This window comes from Lynx rufus, unplaced genomic scaffold (genome assembly GCF_022079265.1).
Source record: "Lynx rufus isolate CCGP_SWC_20201006 ecotype Redwood Valley unplaced genomic scaffold, mLynRuf1.p SCAF_25, whole genome shotgun sequence".
Taxonomy (NCBI): Eukaryota; Metazoa; Chordata; class Mammalia; order Carnivora; family Felidae; genus Lynx; species Lynx rufus.
The window spans coordinates 12,786,161-12,808,023 of record NW_025814840.1 but is presented as its reverse complement, the minus strand read 5'-3'; the positions used below and the strand labels follow the sequence as shown (position 1 = coordinate 12,808,023).

The 21,863-nt window shown below is 44.0% G+C and overlaps 2 protein-coding genes across 5 annotated transcripts in view; one reads left to right on the top strand and one right to left on the bottom strand.

Moving 5' to 3' along the window:
• LYST (lysosomal trafficking regulator) overlaps positions 1 to 4,586 on the bottom strand; it is a 177,439-nt gene extending 172,853 nt beyond the window's left edge. For 2 of the 4 annotated variants that reach the window (XM_047088711.1, XM_047088715.1), the window contains exon 1: positions 4,493 to 4,566. The gene's annotated coding sequence lies outside the window, so the exon portion shown is untranslated. Of the gene's footprint in view, positions 1 to 4,492 lie in introns of all 4 variants that reach the window. The other 2 variants (XM_047088713.1, XM_047088714.1) reach the window with 2 other exon arrangements.
• LOC124518649 (uncharacterized) lies at positions 1,587 to 19,860 on the top strand. The gene is made up of 4 exons (XM_047088670.1): positions 1,587 to 1,618; positions 4,003 to 4,631; positions 15,617 to 15,803; positions 18,741 to 19,860. The coding sequence occupies exons 1-3, from the start codon at positions 1,587 to 1,589 to the stop codon at positions 15,625 to 15,627; spliced, it is 672 nt and encodes a 223-aa protein (XP_046944626.1). The 3' UTR covers positions 15,628 to 15,803; positions 18,741 to 19,860.
• The last annotated feature ends 2,003 nt before the right edge of the window (positions 19,861 to 21,863 follow it).

The window sequence follows — 21,863 nt, the reverse complement described above, 5'->3', positions numbered from 1 at the left end:
CTGCTCTTCTACAGGGTAGCCCTTTCACCTGTGCTCTTGTTCCCAACCCTTCCATTTCTGCTGAGGTTATGTCTGATTATCTTCTTTCTCTTGTGACTTCAATTTTTGTGACTTCAATTTTCTTTCCTCTTCAATGGACTCTTTCTATCAGTCCACTAAAGTTCCTTGGCTCTTTCATCTTTAAAGAAAAATAAACCTTCCCCAATGCCATCTCCCAGCTCAAGCTTCCCCACTGTCCTCCCTTCCTTACCAAAAGTATTTGAAAGGATATGTCTACTGAATGAATGAAGCCTCTTTTATTTGGGTTAGACTCTTCTTCTGAGCTCCAGACCTATATATTTTGAAAATTCTAATTATACCTGACTCTGTTCCAACAAAGAAAACAACTAGTCTCACCAAACTGATGTGAACTGATGAATTTCGCATCTCCAAATCTGTTCCACCACCTATATTTTCAAAATTAAGATCAATTACCAGCATTACCATCCACCCAGTCAGACAGTCTAGAATCCCCAAAGCCCACTTTGATTCCTCCCTTTCTTTTACTCCGTATCTAGGCAAGTCCTTTCTAACATCTCCCACATCTGTCCCCTTTGTGTCTTCCCAGGGCTCCTACCATTGAGGACTCCTCATCTGTCACTACTTGACAGGGATGTTGTGAGAGTTAAATAAAATAATAAATGGGAACGCAATTTGTAAGATGTGAGGTGCTTAAAAAGATTATTTAATACTATCATATCTTTGACAAAGTGTGCAAGAGGTTAATATGACTTGTTCTTAAAAAACTAACTCTGGGTCTTAATAATCAGTGCCGTGTTTTCTAATCACAGATTACAAAGCATCTGCTTGGCAATCTGGTCTATAATTTTTCTAGGAATCATTTAGTGTCAAAATGTTCAATGTATAGTTTCTAAGCTTCACTTTCCCCTACCTCATTTTTCAATTTGAAATATGTGATTCTTCAGGTTTCTGGCAAAAATCTATCCTCTTTACCTTTTAAAGATGAATTGTATCAACATTTCTAAGTATGCACAGTATTCTTATCATTCATCCATTTCTTCCACTCAGTTAAAGTGGCTAGAAGTTCTCTTATTTCCTCACACATTTTGAGTTTCAATTTCAAGGAATCACATTTGAATGGAACAATGACGAGCCTTTAGGAAAACCGTTTGATTCCTTTCTTGATTAATTAAGATGATCATACTTTAAGCACTACTTTTTCATATTGTTAAAAAAGATTTTTCTTTTTTTTTTTCTTCCCCACAATTAGACCTGAAAACCATTCAAAGTTTCAAAATGTATCAGGTCTCTCTCACTTACTACAAATCAAGGCCAGAAGAATTAAGAGAAAGAAAGACAAATACCGGTGAGAAACAATAGCAAAAGAAAGCAGTATCAAAGAACATATGGTGTTCCCATGGACTGTTTATAATTAGTTATTAATATGACGTCTTTTTATGTACTTTCAGAATATATTTAGATTGAAAATCCATTTAAATATATTAGTTTATAGCCTGGGTTCTTTTTTCGGAGGAGGGGGTACCAAATTACTTTATTCGAAGGAATGATACAAATAAAAGAAGTAGATGTCTTGGCACAACTTAGAGAAAAGGGAAAGGTAACCCGAACAGTCATGTACTTGTAGCCTGGTTCTTAAGGGAAGGTATAGACCTTAAACTCTAGAATCCTGATATATTTTTGATACAAGTTTTACAGGCCAAATTCTATGGCTCCAAATATTGCATAATTTGATGAAAAGATCTCCATTTAACATGTGATGGCCCATTTATTTCAAGCCATCTTTAATGAAACAAAAGAATTAGGATAATCCCTGTATATTACTGACTTATTAATAAAGTATTAAAAATACAGGTCATTTCCATTGTAATTTCACAAATGGCCAAGTGAAGCCACGTTTGATAACAAGATTTCTGAGACTTAAAAAAATTCTTGAACTTAAGCCAGGCATCTAAACATAATTTGGGAAAAGCTTAGTCATTTGAGGTGTTCAAGTTAAACACAGCAACAAACTAAAAAGGTACTCTGAAATTCTGGATTATACGGCTTTCTCTACAAATGAAACTAACAAACATGTTCTGAGTGCAAGCAAATAAAAGCAAAGCTACATTTCGTGAAAAGAATGAATAAGTTGGTCCAAAAGAGCTAAAAAGAAAAGGAGTCTGAAAAAGGTTGGCAGTTCATGGGTGAAATACTAAACCCCTGTTAAAGTCAAGATAATGTGAAAAGTGTCTTCAATACAAAGTTACCAGAATCTACTACCAATAATCTCTACTTGGATGTCTCATTTTGTAGTCTTCTAACCAACTCCTAACCCACTGGCCATCTCATAAACCTCATCTCAGTACATGTCTACTGCATCTTTGCACTCGCTTAGGACAAAAACTGTAGTTGTCTTTAAGTCTCCTGTTGAGTGTATCCTCAATTCAGCCAGAAATCAACCACTCCACCGATTCTACTCTGGTCCAAATGATAATCATCCATGGCCTGAATTATGGCAGGAGTCCCTGAGCTGATATCTCTGCTTCTACCCTCTCCTTCATCCAAAGTCTATTCTTCATCCAGCCACCAGAGTGACCCTTGTAAAAGTCTCATTATATCTCTTCTTTATTCAGAGGGATGAGTCCTTTTCTCACTCAGAGTGTAAGACCAAGCCCGTGCAAAGGCCTACAAGACCTCACCCAATCTGATTTCCCATTCCCACTCACCTGATTTCATCTCTTACTAGAGATGATCTCTTACTTTGCTCACTCCACCACAGCCAAATCTGACTTTGAGCTGTCCACAAACATGCCCAGTACACGCCTGCCTCAAAGCTTTTGCAAGTGCCTTTCCGTCTACTTGAACACGCTTCCCCTAGAGAGGGGTACGGATTACCGTCTCCTTTCTGGTCTTGGGCTCAGACGCCACGTTCTCTAGGCAGTCTTCCCTGACTACCCCTAGTTAAAACCCTTTTCCAGTTCCTGATCTCTCCCTCTTCCCTGCTTTTTCTCTCTAGTCCTTGACACCGAATGACATAGCACATATTTTATTATCTGAGATCCCCCACTAGAATGTAAGCTCCATGAAGGAGGGGATATTTATGTGTTCAGAAAACTCTGACACACAGTCCATGCTCAATAAATATATACTAAATTTATAGATCATTTTATGGCTTACACACTGCTTTCATGTAAATTAAATTATATAGTAACTCATTTTCTCCTAATTCTTGTCTCCAAATTCTCAATCTTTAGGCAGTAACAATATGAAGGACAGCAAAGAGTTATTAAAAAAAAAAGTTGCTGACTACTTGTAAAGCTCTTTAAAACAGATACCCCATATTAATAACTACATCTATAAAATGAAAGCTCATTGTCAACATCTTTATTAGCATAAGGTTTCTGGGTGTGGAAGTTTAAAGTAACAGCAGATCAGCCAAGAATCATCAGGAAGGAAAGCCCAATTCGGTTTGTCCTATCAATTTGTTAAACAAACCCTAGGAAAAATGCGGGTTGAATTCAGTGTTCAAGGAAACGTTGGTCCCTATTAACACCCACGTACTCAACACGAGATGCAACTCCCTTAAAATTTTCTATCTGCTTAAAACAAACCTCATCAACTGCCAAGTGCTGTCACTGGGTGTGTATGGTCCGTTGAGCATCTAGGGAATGTTTTGTTTTGTTTTGTTTCGCACGATAAGAATTAAGGCTAGAGGGACAGTTCTTAAAGCCTCTGGCCTTATCCCCGCCACTACTAAACAACTCGTTGACCTCCACGCTGTGGTGCCGGGGTCTTCCTGGGTTATTTCCCGAACAGTTTAATCCTGCCAGAGACCAAGAGGCATCTCAGCCAAGGCTCCAATGATGCCGGAGACAGACAGCAGATGTCTCAGAGGATCCTCTGGAGAGTCTCTCGCCCCGGCAAAGGGTGTCACAGGCATAAGAAAAGCAGCAGACCAAGGCACACGGGGGAGATGACAGATGGGTGAGGACCGCGGGACAGGAGCTCAAGGAGCGACTGCAAGGGTGGTGGCGCGGAAACTGTCAACTCCCGTCCCCGACCTGCCAGTCTGGGCCCGGTCGGGGTGGAGGCAGTGCCACCGCACAGGACAATAAATACAATCAAGCTAGCAGCAAATCGCCGCCAGCCTACTCGACCTCCGCCCCTCCGTGCGCCGGGAAATAAAGTTGGTGGCGGGTGGCCGCTTGCAAGGGTCCGGGGGGGCCGGGAGGAGCTCCCGCCCGCCGCTCAGCTGCTGTCAGAGGCTGCCCGGGCGCGGGGGGCGGGGGGAGACATCTCGGAGACCCGGAGCCAGAGAGGACGCCTGAGGACGGGCTTGGGGCCGGGTCCCCAGCGCCCTCAGCCGGGTGGCGGCGACCCCCAGACCCCCGCGACCGCCGCCACCCCAAACCGCCTTCCCTCCAGGCCACGGATGGTGTCCGGGACCCCAAGCCCTCTGCCGGCGTCGTCGGCGCCCAGCGGCCGCCTTTACCTGCTCTCCGGCTGCAGCCGCCGCCGCGGCGCCCTTCCACTCACCGGGAGAATCCCGAGTCGTCGTCGCTGTCGCCGCCGCTGCCGCCGCCGCCGCTGCCACTGCCGCCGCCGCGAACTCTCCACCCCCGCCCCCTCAGGTAACCCAGGAAACCGGGAACACCACCCCCTCCCTTCCCCCGTCCGGACCCAGACCCGCTCTCCTGCGCGTGCGCGCTTGCCCCTCCTGGCGCGCCCCGAGCCCCGCCCCTCGCTGGTAGGGCACCGTCGGCGTCGCAGGCGTGACGCGTGGAGCCACCGAGCCAATAGGGAAGGGAGGAGGGCGGGCCGAGCCTCAGGGCGGGAGGGACGGGGGGGTGGGGCTTGGGGTTTCTCCCAGTGCTGGGGAGGTTTGCCTCCGTTCTCACCCTGCTGGTGCGTCGCGAGGCTGGCTTTGTCAGATCCAGGGGAGAGCGACCATCGTTTGAAAAGTGTCTAGCACTTGCGCAGCGTCCGCTTCCTCCATTCAACAGAGACACTCGTTCTGTCCTCCTTGTGTGGGTTCAGAGGATGGGGGCTGCAAGAAGAAATATGGGAAGGGGTTGAGAGAGGGAGGAAAGGTTACCCGAGAAGAAGCCTAGCCTTCCTTTGGGGCCTGGAAAAAGCCATTTTGCAAAGGTAACGGTACGCTTCTTTCAAAAAACGAAGCCACTGTTGAAGTAATTCAGCACAAATGTGTATTTTTCAATTTAGCTCTCTTCAAACACATTTGTGTAGTGTGTGCGTACTGTCTACATTCTATACCTTAAAATAGCAGTGCCTCCAGCAGGTGGGAGCTGTAGGGTTAACACAGCATGTTTTGGCTGTATCACTGAGTGCCTGGGCCAGCACATGGCTGGTAGGCTGCTGCCGCCAGCAGTTTGGCGTTTTAGAGGACATCCCTGCTCACCACCCAGTCACCGTGACAGCCTTTGTGCGGAATGTTAGAGGTACTGGGGAAGATGGTGAACCGGATTCAAGTCTTACCTAATAATACAAATTACAAGCAAATAGTCTACAAATTGGCAGTGATTGCTTTAGAATCAACAACTCCTGTGATTTTTGCACAGGAATCAAGAACTGGAAATATTCAGGATGTTATGTCTTAGGGAAGTAACTAGTTGATCAGTGATGTGGTTGGAAGTAGCTCTTGGGGAAAATTCTGCACTTTAAAAGATCTCCCCACTGAAGTTCAACCTTTAACAGTTCGTACCTTTGGGCAGAGGTTGCCCACTTCCTCTGGCAATCTTTTAGACTGCAAATACTCCAAGGATGGACAACATACGAAGTCACTAACAAATTAGTGAAAGATATGTCTTAGCGAAATCACCACTCATTTAACAAATAATGAGCACCTACTATGTGCTAGGTACCGTGCTAGGTACTGGAGATACTTTGGTGAGTTTCCCTGAACTAAAAGGAAGAGGAAGCCAAACTTGACCTGTTTCACAGTTTTACCTAACAGTGAACCCACTCTTATTTTCACATCTACTTTTACCCGCTCATCTTAAAAACACCTCTTTTTTTTTTTAATGGACAAAGAAGTCATAGAAATAATAAGTAACAATCCAGTTTCTGTTTCTCTTGAATGTAAGATAATAGGCGATCATGATTTTATTAAAGCCAAACAGAACGAAACACTTTGTGTTACAACGGTACCCAGTTGGCCCTCAAAGTATTATTTATTTGTAAAAGGCACAAGGTAATGTCATTTGTGTCTACTCTTTTCTCTGTGTATCTGTGTACTAACTTTGTTCAAAAGTATCTAAGAACCTAAGGATGCCTGGATGGCTCAGTGGGTTAAGCATCTGACTCGTGGTTTCAGTTCTGGTCATGATATTATGGTTTTGTGAGTTCAAACCCCAGGTTATTGGGATTCTCTGTCTCCTTTCTCTCTGACTCTGACCCTCCCCTATTCACGCTGTCTCTCTCTCAAAAATAAACTTAAAAAAATTAAAAATAAAGAGTATCTTAGAATCTAGATATTAAGCATACATAATTAGATAAACTTAGTTCAAAAGATTTCAAATGAACACAAAAAATGTGTAATCAAGTACATTCATAGAAGAAAGATAAAAGAAAAATTAATAAATATATAGAAGGAAGCCTTACTTATGTATGTGTATCACATGTTGAAAAACTTTGTAAGTGGGAAGTCTAGATAATTTGACTCTAAAATTAGATTGTAAAATCAAGGTTTTAAAAGATGCAGTTAATGTACAGTTGACCCTTGAACAACGCAGGGGTTGGGGGTGTTGACCCCTGCGTAGACGAAAATCCACATACAACTTTTGGCTTCCCCAAAACTTAACTATTAATAGCTTACTGTTGACCGAAAGCCTTACTGAAAACATAAACAGTTAAGGAACACATAGTTTGTAAATTTATTACATACTGTATTCTTTTTAAAACATGTTTATTTTGACAGAGCGTGCATGTGTGCACACGTGCACGAGCAGGGGAGCGGCAGAAAGCGAGGGAGATAGAGAATCCGAGCAGGTTCCACGCTGTCAGTGCAGAGCCTGATGCGGGACTTGATCCCACGAACCTTGAGATCATGACCTGAGCCGAAATCAAGAGCTGAACACTTAACTGACAGCTTCATGGATATCTACAAATCAGACCATGTCACACCTGTGCTAAAAACCCATTTCACCCGTGCGAACCCCAAATCCCTTACAGTGGCCCACAGAGCTCTACACCACCCAGATCCGCACATTCTCTTCTCTTCCTGCTCTTCCGTCCCTGAAGACCTACTGTTTATGGAACCTTCCAGACACATTCCTGCCTTAAGGTCTGTGCACTGGCTGTTCCCTCAAACTGAAATGCTTTTTTCTCCCGACAGCCACAGATATAACTCTCTTACCTCCTATATCTTTGCTCAGATTTCACCTTCTCAGTGAAGTCTATCTCAACATTGTCCTGAAACCTTGACAAGAGGAGTCTCTGTCCTGGGTCCCTCACTTGAGTGTTTGAAATTGTTGGGTCCCACCCCCGCCCCTCCCCAATGCATACGTTAAAGTCATAAACCACAATGTGACTCTGTTTAGATGTTTAGAGGAAGAGCCTTTAAAGAGGTAGTTAAGGTTCAATAAGGTCACAAGGGTGGGGCCCTCATCCAATAGGACTGGTATCCTTATAATAAGGGGAAGAGACGCCAGAGCTTTGTGTGCATGCGCATGCAAACACACACACACACACACACACACACACACACACACAGGAAAGGCCATGTGAGGATATGATAAGAAGGCAGCTATCTGCAAACCAGGGGAAGAGATCAACCCTGCTGGCACTTTGATCCTGGACTTCCAGCCTCCAGAAAGTGAGGGAATAAATATCTGTTGTTTAAGCCACCAGGTCTGTAGTATTTTGTTACAGCAGCCCTAGCAGAATACTACACCCCCCAAAATAATTTCAATAAGAGCATACTACATAACTTACACATCTATTACGCTTATCTTTATTGTCTCCCGCATACAGACTTCATGAAGGCAGCACCCTTTGTTCTGTTTATGATGTACGTGGAGTGCCAGAACACTACCTGGCACATAGTAAGCATTCAGCAAATATTATTGAATGAACAATGTAATGAAGACAAGGTTGTTTACATTCAAATAAATGTCCAAATGGCTCATTATAATTTTAGCGGAAGTTTGAAACTTTAATGCCCACTGCACTGTACTGGAGCAGAACTAGATTTCTGAAGAAGTGGTAAAGCAATTGCGGGGCTTTCATTTCTGTAAGAATAACATGGTCAAAATTATGCAGATTTCCACATTTGACTACAGATGGAACAATGGCTATATTAAAAAATTATATATCAATGTAGTTTTGGAGTGCTTTATGTTATTAGGATGTATTTGAATCTTTAAAAAATGCTCTTTTTAGTAGGCACCCTAAAACATTATTGAAGAAGTCAATTTTTTTAAGATTTTATTTTTAAATAATCTCTACACCCAACGTGGGGCTCAAACCCACAACCCCGAGATCAAGAGTTGCACAGTCTACTGACCGAGCCAGCCAGGGCCCCAAAGAAGTCAATTCTTAACTTATGTCTCTATTAAGTTGTTTAACAATATTCACTCTTTCTTTTTGCAAAAATTATCAAATTAAGTTTTAATAACATTCTTAATGTAATTTTCTCTAAGTCACTGATAACATTTTAAAACCCTCAAAGTATGTGTGTTTTACTTTAAAAACTTATGTCATTACAAGATTTGTAAACATCAAAAATATCCTAAGAGGTGCTCTTTTCAGCCAGTTAAAAGTGTTAAAACAACCCAAATCTCTCTTCTCTGTTGTGGAAACTTCATGCTGAGTTTCTTAATGTCCCACTTTCATGTGTAGATATTTGTGGGCAGCAGTGTCATTAATTCTCATAAAAGCATTTTTTTTCTTTTTAAAATCTGAATTGTCTTTCTGCTTAAAACAGAAAACATTTGTATAGTAATAAATTCAAATGTTAGGACAAATATACAATATAGAAAATGAAAGTCTTCTGTGATCTCCTCCCAGAAATACTCACTAGTAAGTGATGTATTTGTCCACAGATACACACACACACACACACACACACACAGCCATAAAGTTGTCACCATCATGGAAAAATGAGGAATTTGAGTCCACTATTGAGCATAATTCTTATCCAAGTGATTTACTTACCATTTCTTATTTTAATAGTTGGTATTTGTCTGTCTTAATTCCCAACATGTACCTGTGCTCAACAAGTTTATGATGAGCATTGAGTTGTAACCTGCCTGAGCTGTTTCTTTTGGAAGAGTCAACCCAGTCTGTCCTACACAATAGGCTACTAAGAAACGTTAATAAGAAATGCATATTTGCTGGCCATTCCTGTTTATAAAACCAAGGGATCGTAGCAAATTTAAAATCACAAGAACCCTCTAAATCTCACAGCGTCTCATTTAGAAGACCAGAAAAACAGAGATAGTTCAAGTTATCCACAGGTTCACAGAGCAGAATATCACTTGACCAGTTCAAAGCAAGAGTTGGAAAGGGATGGTCAGATTCAAGGTAAGGAACAGGTAAAGATATATATGTGTTTCACTACCTACTCAAAAAAAAAAAAAAAAACTCAAAAAAAGATTCTTAATATGTACACTTTCTCTGTAATTTCATGTACACCACAATTTTGGACCACTTCAAAAAATGTCTCTTACTCCACCTAAAACCAGACAACAGAATCCACTAGTAATATTGTTAGAGTGATCCATTATTTCAGGCTTTCATTCAGTCACTGGGTATTTTCCATGTACTTGCAATGTTCAAGGTTTTGGGATACAAAGGTAGAGGAAGGCCTAGACTGTTGGGGACTCCAGGCAGGTAGACAAGCAATAACAGTAGAGGGTGATGAGGGTTAGGACAGCGTCATGCACTGGGATTTCTCGGGCACTGTGGAGGGACATCCAACCTCTTGTCTGGGATCAGAAAAGCTTTTTGGATTTCAGGCAGGCTAATTTTTCCTATATATGCCTTTAGTGCCCCCAGTCTAGGACCAAATTTAAAAAATGAGACTAGGGTAGCGAGTTTTTCATAAAGTTAAACTTCTTCAATTCTGAAGACTGTCTTCTATTCTGAAGCTATGGCCTTCCTCCTTTTTATAGAATTTAAATGTTTTGTGTGTGTTTTATTTTAGATCTGAAAGGGACAGAGAGAGACAGAGAGAGACAGAGCACAAGCAGGGGAGGGGCAGAGAGAGACGGAGACAAAATGGAAAGCAGGCTCCAGGCTCTGAGCTGTCAGCACAGAGCCCGCCGTGAGGCTCCATCTCACGAGCGGTGAGATCACAACCTGAGCTGAAGTTGGACACTTAACCCACTGAACCACTCAGGCGGACCTTTAAAAAAAATTTGTGTGTGTGTTTTATTTTATATCTGAGAGAGAGACAAAGACAGAGTAGGATTTAAATAGCCTTCCTTTAGGATATGGCAATATTAGCCACGCATATGTTCAATGTCCTTTCTTGACAAATTGATTGGCAATAAAAAGTTGGCAAACTAGTCCCTGAAAGGGTTTGTTGCTTTGTTCTTTTCATTGATGTGGTTGCCGTTGTTATTATTATTATTATTGTAGCAGTCTACAGAATCCATGTGTCCAGAAACCACTGACAGCTAGGCCAGGTGAGGCTAGGTGGGGTGCTCTAAGGCCATGTTCCTTCTCAGTCCAGCAGCATCAGCGTTACCTGTGAGAGATCCGGAATCTCAGGCCACAACCCCAGACTTACTGAGTCATACTTGGCATTTCAGCAAGATCCTCAGATGATCTATACACACGTTAAAGCTTAAGAAGCACCATTCTAGGAGAGGGAAAAGCATTATATAAAAACTGGTGGGAGAGATCACGGTGGCTGGAAGATCCTTTCCAAAGTAGAAAGAGTAAAGACCATATTTCACAGAGGTGAGGGTGATGTTAGCAGGGCAGGCAGGAGGGTGGGTGATGATTAATATTTTCCCTCTGCACCAACTATAGCCAGATAGATAACTGCTCCATATTTCATCCTGGTCATTTTATTTTTTTTAAATTTACTTTTTAAAAATGTTTGTTTTTTTCAGAGACAGAGAGAAACAGAGCATGAATGGGAGAGTGGGGAGGGAGGGTGCAGAGAGAAAGAGAGAGACACAGAATCTGAAGCAGGTTCCAGGCTCTGAGCTGTCAGCACAGAGCCCAACGTGGGGCTCGAACCCACGAACTGTTGAGACCTGAGCCGAAGTCGGGCACTTAACCGACTGAGTCACCCAGGCGCCCCTCATCCTGGTCATTTTAAACTAAGCCATGTTCCCTATTGCCTACAATGCTCAATCACTTCTTGCAGAACCTCAAAACATAGGTTAAACTCTTGTGGGGCAAATAAATATCTTGGGCCTAATGTGTGGCAGTTAGTGGGATGTTATCATAACGATAATAACAGGTCGTGCCGACTCTCCATGGTGGCTGGTGAACAGTCTGCTTTAATGAGGACCAGACACCAAAGGAGAAAGGCTTACCCTACGCCAGGGTGTTGCTACATCATGCAGATGAAAGGAGCCATGCCCCACCCGACTGCTTTGATATCTAAATGAGTCTTCGTCCTATACTAACATAAGGCTGCATTGAATGTACAGGAGGCACTTGGTAATTATAAATTAAGATATAAATTAAAGTATATATTTTTTCTCTTTTATCTGCCGAAAAGGGAAGTGTAACGCAAGAGAGTGTGACAGACAAGCCAGACCAATCTCAGATAGTTTTCCTTAACTTCTCTACCTCCCCTTAACTATTGTTATTTTTGTTATCTGTTTGTCTTTTCAAATATACTTTGAATTTATTACGTTGTGACGACTGCATTCTATCTTTTTGTGTTCACTGTGAGCAGATAGAAGCTGCTCAATAAAATTTTTGACTAAATAAGGGAAAGATACAGGATACAAGTAGCTGGGAAAATTTTCTGTGACCTATAGTCAAGTCACATGGTCAACAGTTGTGAGAAGTTATGTGTCTTTTTTTTTTAATTTTTTTAATATTTATTTTTGAGAGAGAGAGTGAGAAAGGCAGGGAGAGAGGGAGACGTAGAATCCAAAGCAAGCTCCAGGCTCTGAGATGTCAGCACAGAACCTGACGAGGGGCTAAAACCCACAACCGGGGAGATCATGGCCTGAGCTGAAGTCAGACTCCTAAGCGACTGAGTCACCCAGGTGCCCCAGTTATGTGTCTTTTATACTTTAGGAGATTGAATTCAAATCCTGATTTTCGTGCCTGGAATCTCAGAGTATTTTATATCTGTGTGCATTCTGACGTGGACTCTTGTTTGTCAGTAGAGCTCTGTTTCACACAAAGAGAAATCACATTTGTAAAAGTTACATGCTCATTTCCCCCGTTCATCATGTATACCAACCCGAGAGGTGTAGCACTGTCACATATTTGGAATCAGAACTGAATGTCAATGTAGTGTGGACTCACGTTAAGCCTAAGCTATGTTTACCTACGGGATTCAGACAGTGGCAGACGTGGGGGTCCCGGTGGGACCCTCCAGGAATAGATTTGCTTGAGTGAGGGAAGGGTATTCTGGGTGAGTTGGCACACAAGCTCCTCTAATAACAAAACCTGGGTTGCAGAAGGGAAGGGATGATGGTAGGTACAGCATGGTGTCTGATATTCGAATTTGTTCCCCACCGGCATCCTCGACATTTCTATAGTCCTGAAATTTCAAAGATGTTTTAAAGGCACCTGCGATTAAAACTGGAAGAGCCTTGGGGCGCCTGGGTGGCGCAGTCGGTTGAGCGTCCGACTTCAGCCAGGTCACGATCTCGCAGTCCGTGAGTTCGAGCCCCGCGTCGGGCTCTGGGCTGATGGCTCAGAGCCTGGAGCCTGTTTCCAATTCTGTGTCTCCCTCTCTCTCTGCCCCTCCCCCGTTCATGCTCTGTCTCTCTCTGTCCCAAAAATAAATAAACGTTGAAAAAAAAAATTAAAAAAAAAAAAACAAAACTGGAAGAGCCTGTTGGCGTAGAATCCCTGGTCCCCGGCAGCACTATTTTCATATCCATGCAACCACATAGTCGCATCAGAGAAAACAGAGTGGCCCCATGAATATTTGCGTCATGCGGTGGGGCCTGCCAGGGCCTGCAAACCGTTTGTCAGGTAAGACACATTAAAGCATCTTTGTGTGTCATCAGGGGCATAGTGAGACCACTTCATCAAACGTTTGCCTGGAGTCTTGAAGGGAAGCAAAAACCCTTCTACCTGACCAGCTTGGGCTGACATCAGAGCCATGCGGGGACCGTAGGGCCCCGTGGGAACGTAGAATCCATTTCAGAAACCCTTAACTTGTGGTCAGGTTTTGTGTTTTTAACGCAACTATTCCAAAAGCAAAGTTCTGAGAAAGCGGTTTCACTCAGCAGTGTAGATGCAGCCCATGTGTGCCATATTATTGAAAAGGAAACGTATGGGGGGCGCCCGGGTGGCTCAGTCTATTGAGCGTCCGACTTCGGCTCCGGTCATGATCTCACGGTTGGTGGGTTCGAGCCCCACGTTGGGCTCTGTGCTGACAGCTCAGAGCCTGGAGGCTTTTTCGGATTCTGTGTCTCCCTCTCTCCCTGCTCTCCCCTCCCCCCATTTGCGCTCTCTCTCTCTTTCTCTCTCTCTCAAAAATAAATAAGCATTTTTAAAAATTTTTTTAAAAAAAGAAAATGTATGATCTGTTTGGAAGTATAACATCTGATACGGAAGAGGGGTCCAAAACACACAATAACACTGGGGGGAAAACTGCAGACATTATGTTGGAAAATCAAGCCCTGAAATAGAAAATGCAGGCAAGGTATTTCTAGAGTCTAGGAATCTGAGAAAACCGTTTGTCAGGTAAGACATATGAAAGCGTCTTTGTGAACTGCAAAAGACCTTAAATAAGCAAGTACTTAAAAATATCTGGGCCCATTGAATGACCCAATCTTCTGGATTTTTATCCATAATTTAAAAAATATCATCGCATCACTTCACATGTGTTGGCATGGTAGAACAGTTTAGTCGGAAAACCCCCAAGGCAACACCCCAGGAGCAGAAAAACTCAGCCTTCGGCTAGATGAGGATTCCTAGTCAGGAGAGGGTCTCACCAAAACGCATTGCCTCCCCGGGCGAGGGGTAAGTGACTTTATGGCAAGTGACTCTGCCCCAATGTGGCCACCGTGCAAGCTGCTACTTGACTCAGATTCTCCTGGATTCTGTGATTTCTGAAAGATTCCCCCCTTTCCATCTTACCCCCCCTCCCCCAACATCAGACACACTCTCTCAAAGAACCAGGCACCAGGAACCAACAATAAAAATCGGGATCACAGCCCTGCTTCTGTTACTGTTGTTCATGCAGTACGGGTTTCTTCTCCAGACATTAAAAGCAGCAGCCAAGAATGCAAGGTCAACCAAATCAGAATAACAGATGACCAGGAAGGGTAGCACAAAGCATCATCTTAGGGTCGCTCACCCCTTAGGATAACCTCTCCTGACTGGTTTCCTGCCCAGCTTATAGTACCATTTCTGGAACTCCGCTGCTGACTGATAATTGGGTCTAATGCAGAGCAAGGGTTTCCTGATGGGATACAGACCACAGCGTCCTTACTGGCAGGTGTACCTCCACTCATGGTTGGAAACCTGGTTTTGAGCCCTGCACCTGCCATCTATCATGCCCAGCTTAGCCAATCTAGTGGCCTGAGTTCCTCACACACGGATGCAGCCACCGGGTGAGCAGCTATCCCACCCACCTCGGCTGTCTCTCCACAAAGACAAAGAGAACATTCGCCACTGGGGAGAACGCCCTTGCGGGTATGTGGGGATTTCCTGAAATCTGATAAATACCAGTCAGGTACAATAGAGATGTCTTTGACAATAAGAAGAATCCTTGGCCCCCGGGGACTGGTTTCGCCAAGGGGGTGGGAAATGCTTGTGTGCCAGCGATATTCACCTCAAGTGCCGCTGAAAGTCACCCTATGTGCGAGGCCTCTGGTTACTGGCTCCCTAACCAGGTGCCTGAGAATTAGTGCAAAAGACGCCATTTAAAGGGAACGAGAACGGGAACAAAACATTTGCCTCCGAATGGATAGTCTCTTGTTTTATTTTCTTTAAGTTCACTTATTATTTTTGAGAGGGAGAGAGAGCACGGGGGAGGGGCAAAGGAAGAGGGGGACAGAGGATCCAAAGTGGGCTCTACCCTGATAGCAGAGGGCCCGATGCAGGGCTCAAACTCACAAACCACAAGATCATAACCAGAGCCAAAGGCAGACGCTTAACCGACTGAGCCACCCAGGCGCCCTGATCGTTTCTTGTTTCAACACCAGGCATTGCCCTCATCTTTTCCCCTCTAATTAGAAATGCGACCCTTATTTCATACTAAATTCCTTTCTATTTTCCAGGCCCTTTCTGAGCTCTCTAGAATAGAGAAATACAGACCCTGAAAGCCCTGAAAAGGGATCTTAATTGTCAGCAGAAATGCTTCAGAAGAACTACCATCTCAGCTTTTTCCCTTTGATTTAACTGCTATGAGTTAAATCACACAGCAGTGTGTCTTCTATCTTGTATACACAAGTGATTGATTGCATCACCCGAATCCTGTAATCGTTCCAAACAGGTAATCTTTGAACCGGCCACGGCTTCAATTCCAGAGAATGAAGTAGGAGGAACGGAGGAAGGAGACTACATCCCACTCAATGTTCATTTTTCCGTCTACGTGGGAAAAAAAATCAGGAGTCTTGCCTTATGGTCCCTTCCCTTCCGGAGAAGTCTTTCTGAAAACATGGAAGAGAGGAATAGTGTTGGTAAGATCTGAAAGTAACTTTAGTGGCCAGCTCTTTGAAGGCAAGAGCTGTGTTGATTTATGACGCAGTCGACGTGTCATAATTTGGCACCCGCATCTTAACAGTGGCTCTAAACATGTCTTTGGCAACTGCTATTACAGGCCAGAAATAGCTATGTAAAGTAGGGTAAAGTATTCTACCTGCCGGTTTTCATGAATACTCCTGCCAATTCTGCCCCGATGGAATGCACACACGCTATATAGGCCTTCCCATCTAATTTTACCGAGAGTATTTTTTAAAGAATTTTTTATAATCTTGGCTCAGGGCTTTCTTTATCGGTGCCTATTCTGTAATGACACAAAAAATTTTCTCTTCAACTGCCACATTTTAAAATCCTGCCAGCCACTTTCCTATCAGATACCCCTCAAACGTCCCTGTAATTCTGCTTTCTACTCAAAGATTCTTTTTTTAATCTGAGTAGGAATGATCACGTCTCCCTGTGCTCTACCCTTTAAAGGATTCCACGTAGCTTCCTTTGAGAGATGAATATGAATCCAACTGACCATTTAGGCCTGCTAAAAATGCCCCAGGATGCATGGGGTGCCAATGGCTATGATAATTCAGATGATCTTTGTTGGTTTGTTGGTTGGTTTTGAGGTTACCAGCACGCTTTCATTTGAATTGCTCTTTTCTCATGAATGGGCAGGGACATTTGCTATTCTACTGATGGTAAAATTAGAGCCTAAAGAGCTAGTCACTCACCGAAGGGGGCGGGGCAGGGCTGGAACACAGGATTCCGGCCTCTAAATTCCCAAGCAGGTCACAACCAAGTAATAACGACAAAACATACTAACTGGATTTCTTGAAAGCATTTTCTTTCAAGAAGCAGCTCGCCAGAGTCTAATTTTAGAGTTCACATGTTATTAGCACTTTCACATTTCAAGGGGTTTGTAACTTCTCTACGTGGGAAACATTTTACTGCAGGGCAGAGTCAAATATTCTTTTCGGTGCCTTTGCTGTGCTTTAATCAGCTAACATTACTCCAAGGGAATGTATATGTGGCTACACGGCCATATTGAAGGTGAACACCTGCCACGCACAATTACCTTTGAGGAAGAAGGAATACGTGTTAGAATCATCATATGTTCCAGCAATTCCACCTCTAGGTGTATATTCCGAGAACCGAAAGCAGGGACTCGAATAGATATTTGTTACACTGATGTTCATACCAGCAATAGTCATAGTAATTGATAAGCAGAGCAACCCAAGTATCCTGGATGAATGAAGGGATAAGCAAAATGTAGTGTATCCACACAATGGAATAGTATGCAGCCTTAAAAAGGAAGTCCTGACCCAGGCTACGACATGGATGAACCTTTGAGGACATCTTGCCAAGTGAAATAAGCCAGTCATAAAGGGAAATATTTTGTATGATTCCACTTCTATGAGACACCTAGCATAGTTAAGTTCATAGAGACGGAAAGCAGAGTCCCCCCTGCCAGAGGCTGAGGGGATAACGGAGAGTCAGTGTTTCATGGGGACAGAGTTTTAGTTGGGGATGACAAAAATTTCGGGAGATGGATGGGATGACGGCTGCACAACCATGTGAATGTACTTAATGCCACAGAACTCTACCCTTAAAATGGTAAAAATGGTAAATTTTGTGTTATGTGTAGTTTATCTCACACTCGCACACATGCACACATACCGGGAGACAGAACAATTAACCCTGATCTGGAGGGAGAGGGATGGAAACGGCTTCTCAGAGCACATGGCTTTGTCTTGAAAGACGAGGAGAGGTGCGCTAGGTAGGACAGAAGAAAACTGTACTCCGGGCTGAGGGAATAATGTCAGGAAGTAATAAAGCCATTACAAGGTCATATTCAAGGAACAGCAAATAATCCAGGTGCTGGGTACTTGCAGGTAAGTTACAGCAGATGAAGCCTCGAAGGCAGAGTGTGGGGGCAGAATCTTAAACACTCCTGCGTGCCCTGCAAGATGTTTGGGCTTTATTCTGCAGGCAGTGGGAAACCACTGGACTCCTCTGTTTAAGCTTGCAGACATGACCGAGCTTACATTGTGGAAAGATAATGTTTGGCAGTAGTGTGAGGAATGGATTGGAGGGGGAAGAGATTAGAAGCAGGGACTCTGGTGGGGAAACTTCCGAGAGCCCAAGGGAGAGATCAGGAGGGCCCAGCTGGGAGGATGTGTGGGGGTGGGGGGGGTGGGGAGGGGCATTTGGAGAGGACGTGGGAACCACAGAGAGGTGGGGAGAGAGGAGGCTTATGGAGTGGAGGGTAGCTCCCAGGCTCCACGCATGGCTTCATCCATACCCCCAGTCAGGCTGACCCACCCACGCGCACTCCAGGTCCCCTGGCCCAGAACAGTTGCTCAAGACCCTGCCAATCGTGATGGTAACCGGGGCTTGTTCTTACCTCCCAATCTCTAAAATCCGGACTTCCACACTGTCCTCAGCCCCCTCCCAGTTGGGTGGGCACTGGGGCTCCTCTTGGCTTTCCTTCGAGTCCCATCCAGCCTTCCCCTCCCCCCACACTCCAGCCGTGGGATTTCTTACTTGTCCCTTCATGATACCCCACTCCGATCCTCAGCTCTGTGCGCACTCCTTCTTCCTCACAGACCAGTCTCTGGCCTCCAAGATGGGGTGCGGGGGGGGCAGGGAGGGACTTGAAATCTCCCTAGCATAGATTAGGAATACGATAGAGGCTGAAGGTTGGACAGCAGTGAGGGAGAGAATGAGTGCACTCAGGGAATGCTGCATTTGACGCACCTGAAAATCCACCAGCACCCATTTCCTAAAGGAGTCTTTGTAACTACTCCATGCCCCAAACAATCTCAGTTTGCTGGCCTCCAAGAATCAGAGCTGCAGTCTTTCTGGTGAGGGTCTTTGGCTCACCCCACCGCAGAGGAGTATCTTCATTGGCCTTCCTTTCCGCACAGTCTCCAGCCTCTCTGAGCAAGCAGCCCGTAGGAACCAGCTCCTGAGAGCACAAGCACTGCCAGCAGCCATCTGCTAATCACCTTCCCCGGTGGCTCTAAAGTTCTCCGCCTGTCCCCAGCCGGCCCACCAAAGCAGCTCACACTCTTAGCTGGCCCTGGGAAGCCTCAGAAACGTGTTAACCTACCTGCACAGTGATTCCCTTCTTCGGGTGAGCAGGGAACTCTTCCCTTTGGTAGTCACACTGCAGGCTAATTAGCAACCATCTACTCTGTTAGCTGCAGTGAAACTGGTCTCCTCCATGCTGTTAGGCGAGCTGAGTCGCTTGTTTGCCGTGAACTTCTGGCTTCCGTTCAGCTGACTTAGGGGAGGATCATTCTCCTGGCATTATAAGAATGCGCACGGTTGAGTCAAACAGCCTGATAGACGGCGAAGGCAAACCCTGCCGCACTGTCTGATGTCACCGGGAGGAAGATACAGGAGCAGATGGTGAAGGCAATAACTTCATGTACCACAAGAACCTCAGAACACAACCTTCCCACGGAAGAATGGATGAGCTGCCGAAACAGGCAATGCACCGAACACTCTGGCACTATAGCTACTCTGATCAAAGCCGAATCGTCGTCGGGAATGGCTGCCCGTTTGCCCTACGCCGCTCTTGCCTTGGGTGATGGAGCTAGGCAATCTCTGTGTTGCCAGGAAAGCGAGTGGCCCTCTCTCCCTCTGGCTCTTTGGCAGGTGGCCACCCTTGCATCACATGGGGAATCTGGCAAATCAAGTCCAATTCCTTTGCAGTATAGCTGCAGCAAGGATTTCCAGTTAGTGATTTCGTGGTGACTCCAATGAGTCACAGCGCCCTGATTGTCCTGCAGAGGGGGAGGGCCTAAGTTTGTCCCCGTGAGGATCGTCATTACTCTTGGTTCGAGAATTCTGCAGTCTTTGGAGCTCAACCTGAGAATGAGAGTCCTGCGTCCAGCCACTGCCACTAACCCTCTGGTTGCAAACTTTCACCAAACTGGTGGTGTAGATTTCTGCCCTTCCTTTGTGCTGACATCTGTCTCTCTCCTTTTTAAATCTGCTATCATTTCTTGTTTAAAGTTTTTATTAAAAACTGCTGTCATTTCGGGGGCCTGGATGGCTCAGCCAGTGAAGCGTTGATTTTGGCTCAGGTCACAGTCTCATGATTCATGATCAACTGTATGGGGCACTGTGCTGACATCTTGGAGCTTGCTTGGGATTCTCTCCCTCCCTCTCCCTCTGCCCCTCCCCTACTCATGCTCTCATACTCTCTCTCTCTCTCTCTCTCAAAATAAATAAATAAACATTTTTTAAATGCTGTCATCTTTTATTTTCGTATTTTTGTATTTTTTTAAATCTACATCCAAATTAGTTAGCATATAGTGCAACAATGATTTCAGGAGTAGAGGCCTTAATGCCCCTTATCCATTTAGCCCATCCCCCCTCCCACAACCCCTCCAGTAACCTTCTGTTTGTTCCCCATGTTTAGGTCTCTTATGTTTTGTCCCCTTCCCTGTTTTTATATGATTTTTGCTTCCCTTCCCTTATATTCATCTGTTTAGTATCTTAAAGTCCTCATATGAGTGAAGTCATATGATAGTTGTCTTTCTCTGACTAATTTCACTTAGCATAATACCCTCTAGTTCCATCCACGTAGTTGCAAATGGCAAGATTTCATTCTTTTTGATTGCCGAGTAATACTCCTTTGTGTGTGTATATATATATGTATACATATATATACATATATATATATACACACATATATGTATATATATACATATATACATATATATACATATACACACACACATATATATATATATATATATATATATACACCACATCTATATCCATTCATCCATCAAAGGACCTTTGAGGTCTTTCCATACTTTGGCTATTGCTGATAGTGCTGCTATAAACATGGGGATGCCTGTGTCCCTTCGAAACAGCACACCTGTATCCCTTGGATAAATAGCTAGCAGTGCAATTGCTGGGTCATAGGGTAGTTCTATTTTTGGTTTTTCGAGGAACCTCCATACTGTTTTCCAGAGTGGCTTCACCAGCTTGCATTCCCACCAACAATGCAAAAGAGATCCTCTTTCTCCGCATCCTCACCAACATCTGTTGTTGCCTGAGTTGTTAGTGTTAGCCATTCTGACAGGTGTAAGGTGGTATCTCATTGCAGTTTTGATTTGTATTTCCCCGATGATGAGTGATGTTGAGTATTTTTTCATGTGTCGGTTGGCCATCTGGATGTCTTCTTAGGAGAAGTGTCTATTCATGTCTTTTACCCATTTCTTCACTGGGTTATTTGTTTTTTGGGTGTTGAGTTTGATAAGTTCTTGATAGATTTTGGATACTAACCCTTTATCCGATATGTCATTTGCAAATATCTTCTCCCATTCTGTTGGCTGCCTTTTAGTTTTGCTGATTGTTTCCTTCGCTGTGAAGAAGATTTTTATTTTGATGAGGTCCCAGTAGTTCGTTTTTGCTTTTGTTTCCCTTGCCTCCGGAGACGTGTTGAGTGAGAAGGTACTGTGGCCAAGATCAAAGGGGGTTTTGCCTGCTTTCTCTTCTAGGATTTTGATGGCTTCCTGTCTTACATTTAGGTCTTCCATCCATTTTGAGTTAATTTTTGTGTATGGTGTAAGAAAGTGGTCCAGGTTCATTTTTCTGCATGTTGCTGTCCAGTTTTCCCAGCACCACTTGCTGAAGAGACTGTCTTTATTCCATTGGATATTCTTTCCTGCTTTGTCAAAGATTAGTTGGCCATACATTTGTGGGTCCATTTCTGGGTTCTCTGTTCTGTTCCATTGATCTGAGTGTCTGTTCTTGTGCCCGTACCAAACTGTCTTGATGATTACAGCTTTGTAGTATAGCTTGAAGTCTGGGATTGTGATGCCTCCTGCTTTGGTTTTCTTTTTCAGGATTGCTTTGGCTTATTCAGGGTCTTTTCTGGTTCCATAAAAATTTTAGGATTATTTGTTCTAGCTCTGTGGAAAATGCTGGTGTTATTTTGATAGGGATTGCATTGAATATGTAGATTGCTAAGTTTCAGGATATAAAATCAATGCACAGAAATCGGTTGCATTCCTATTCACCAACAA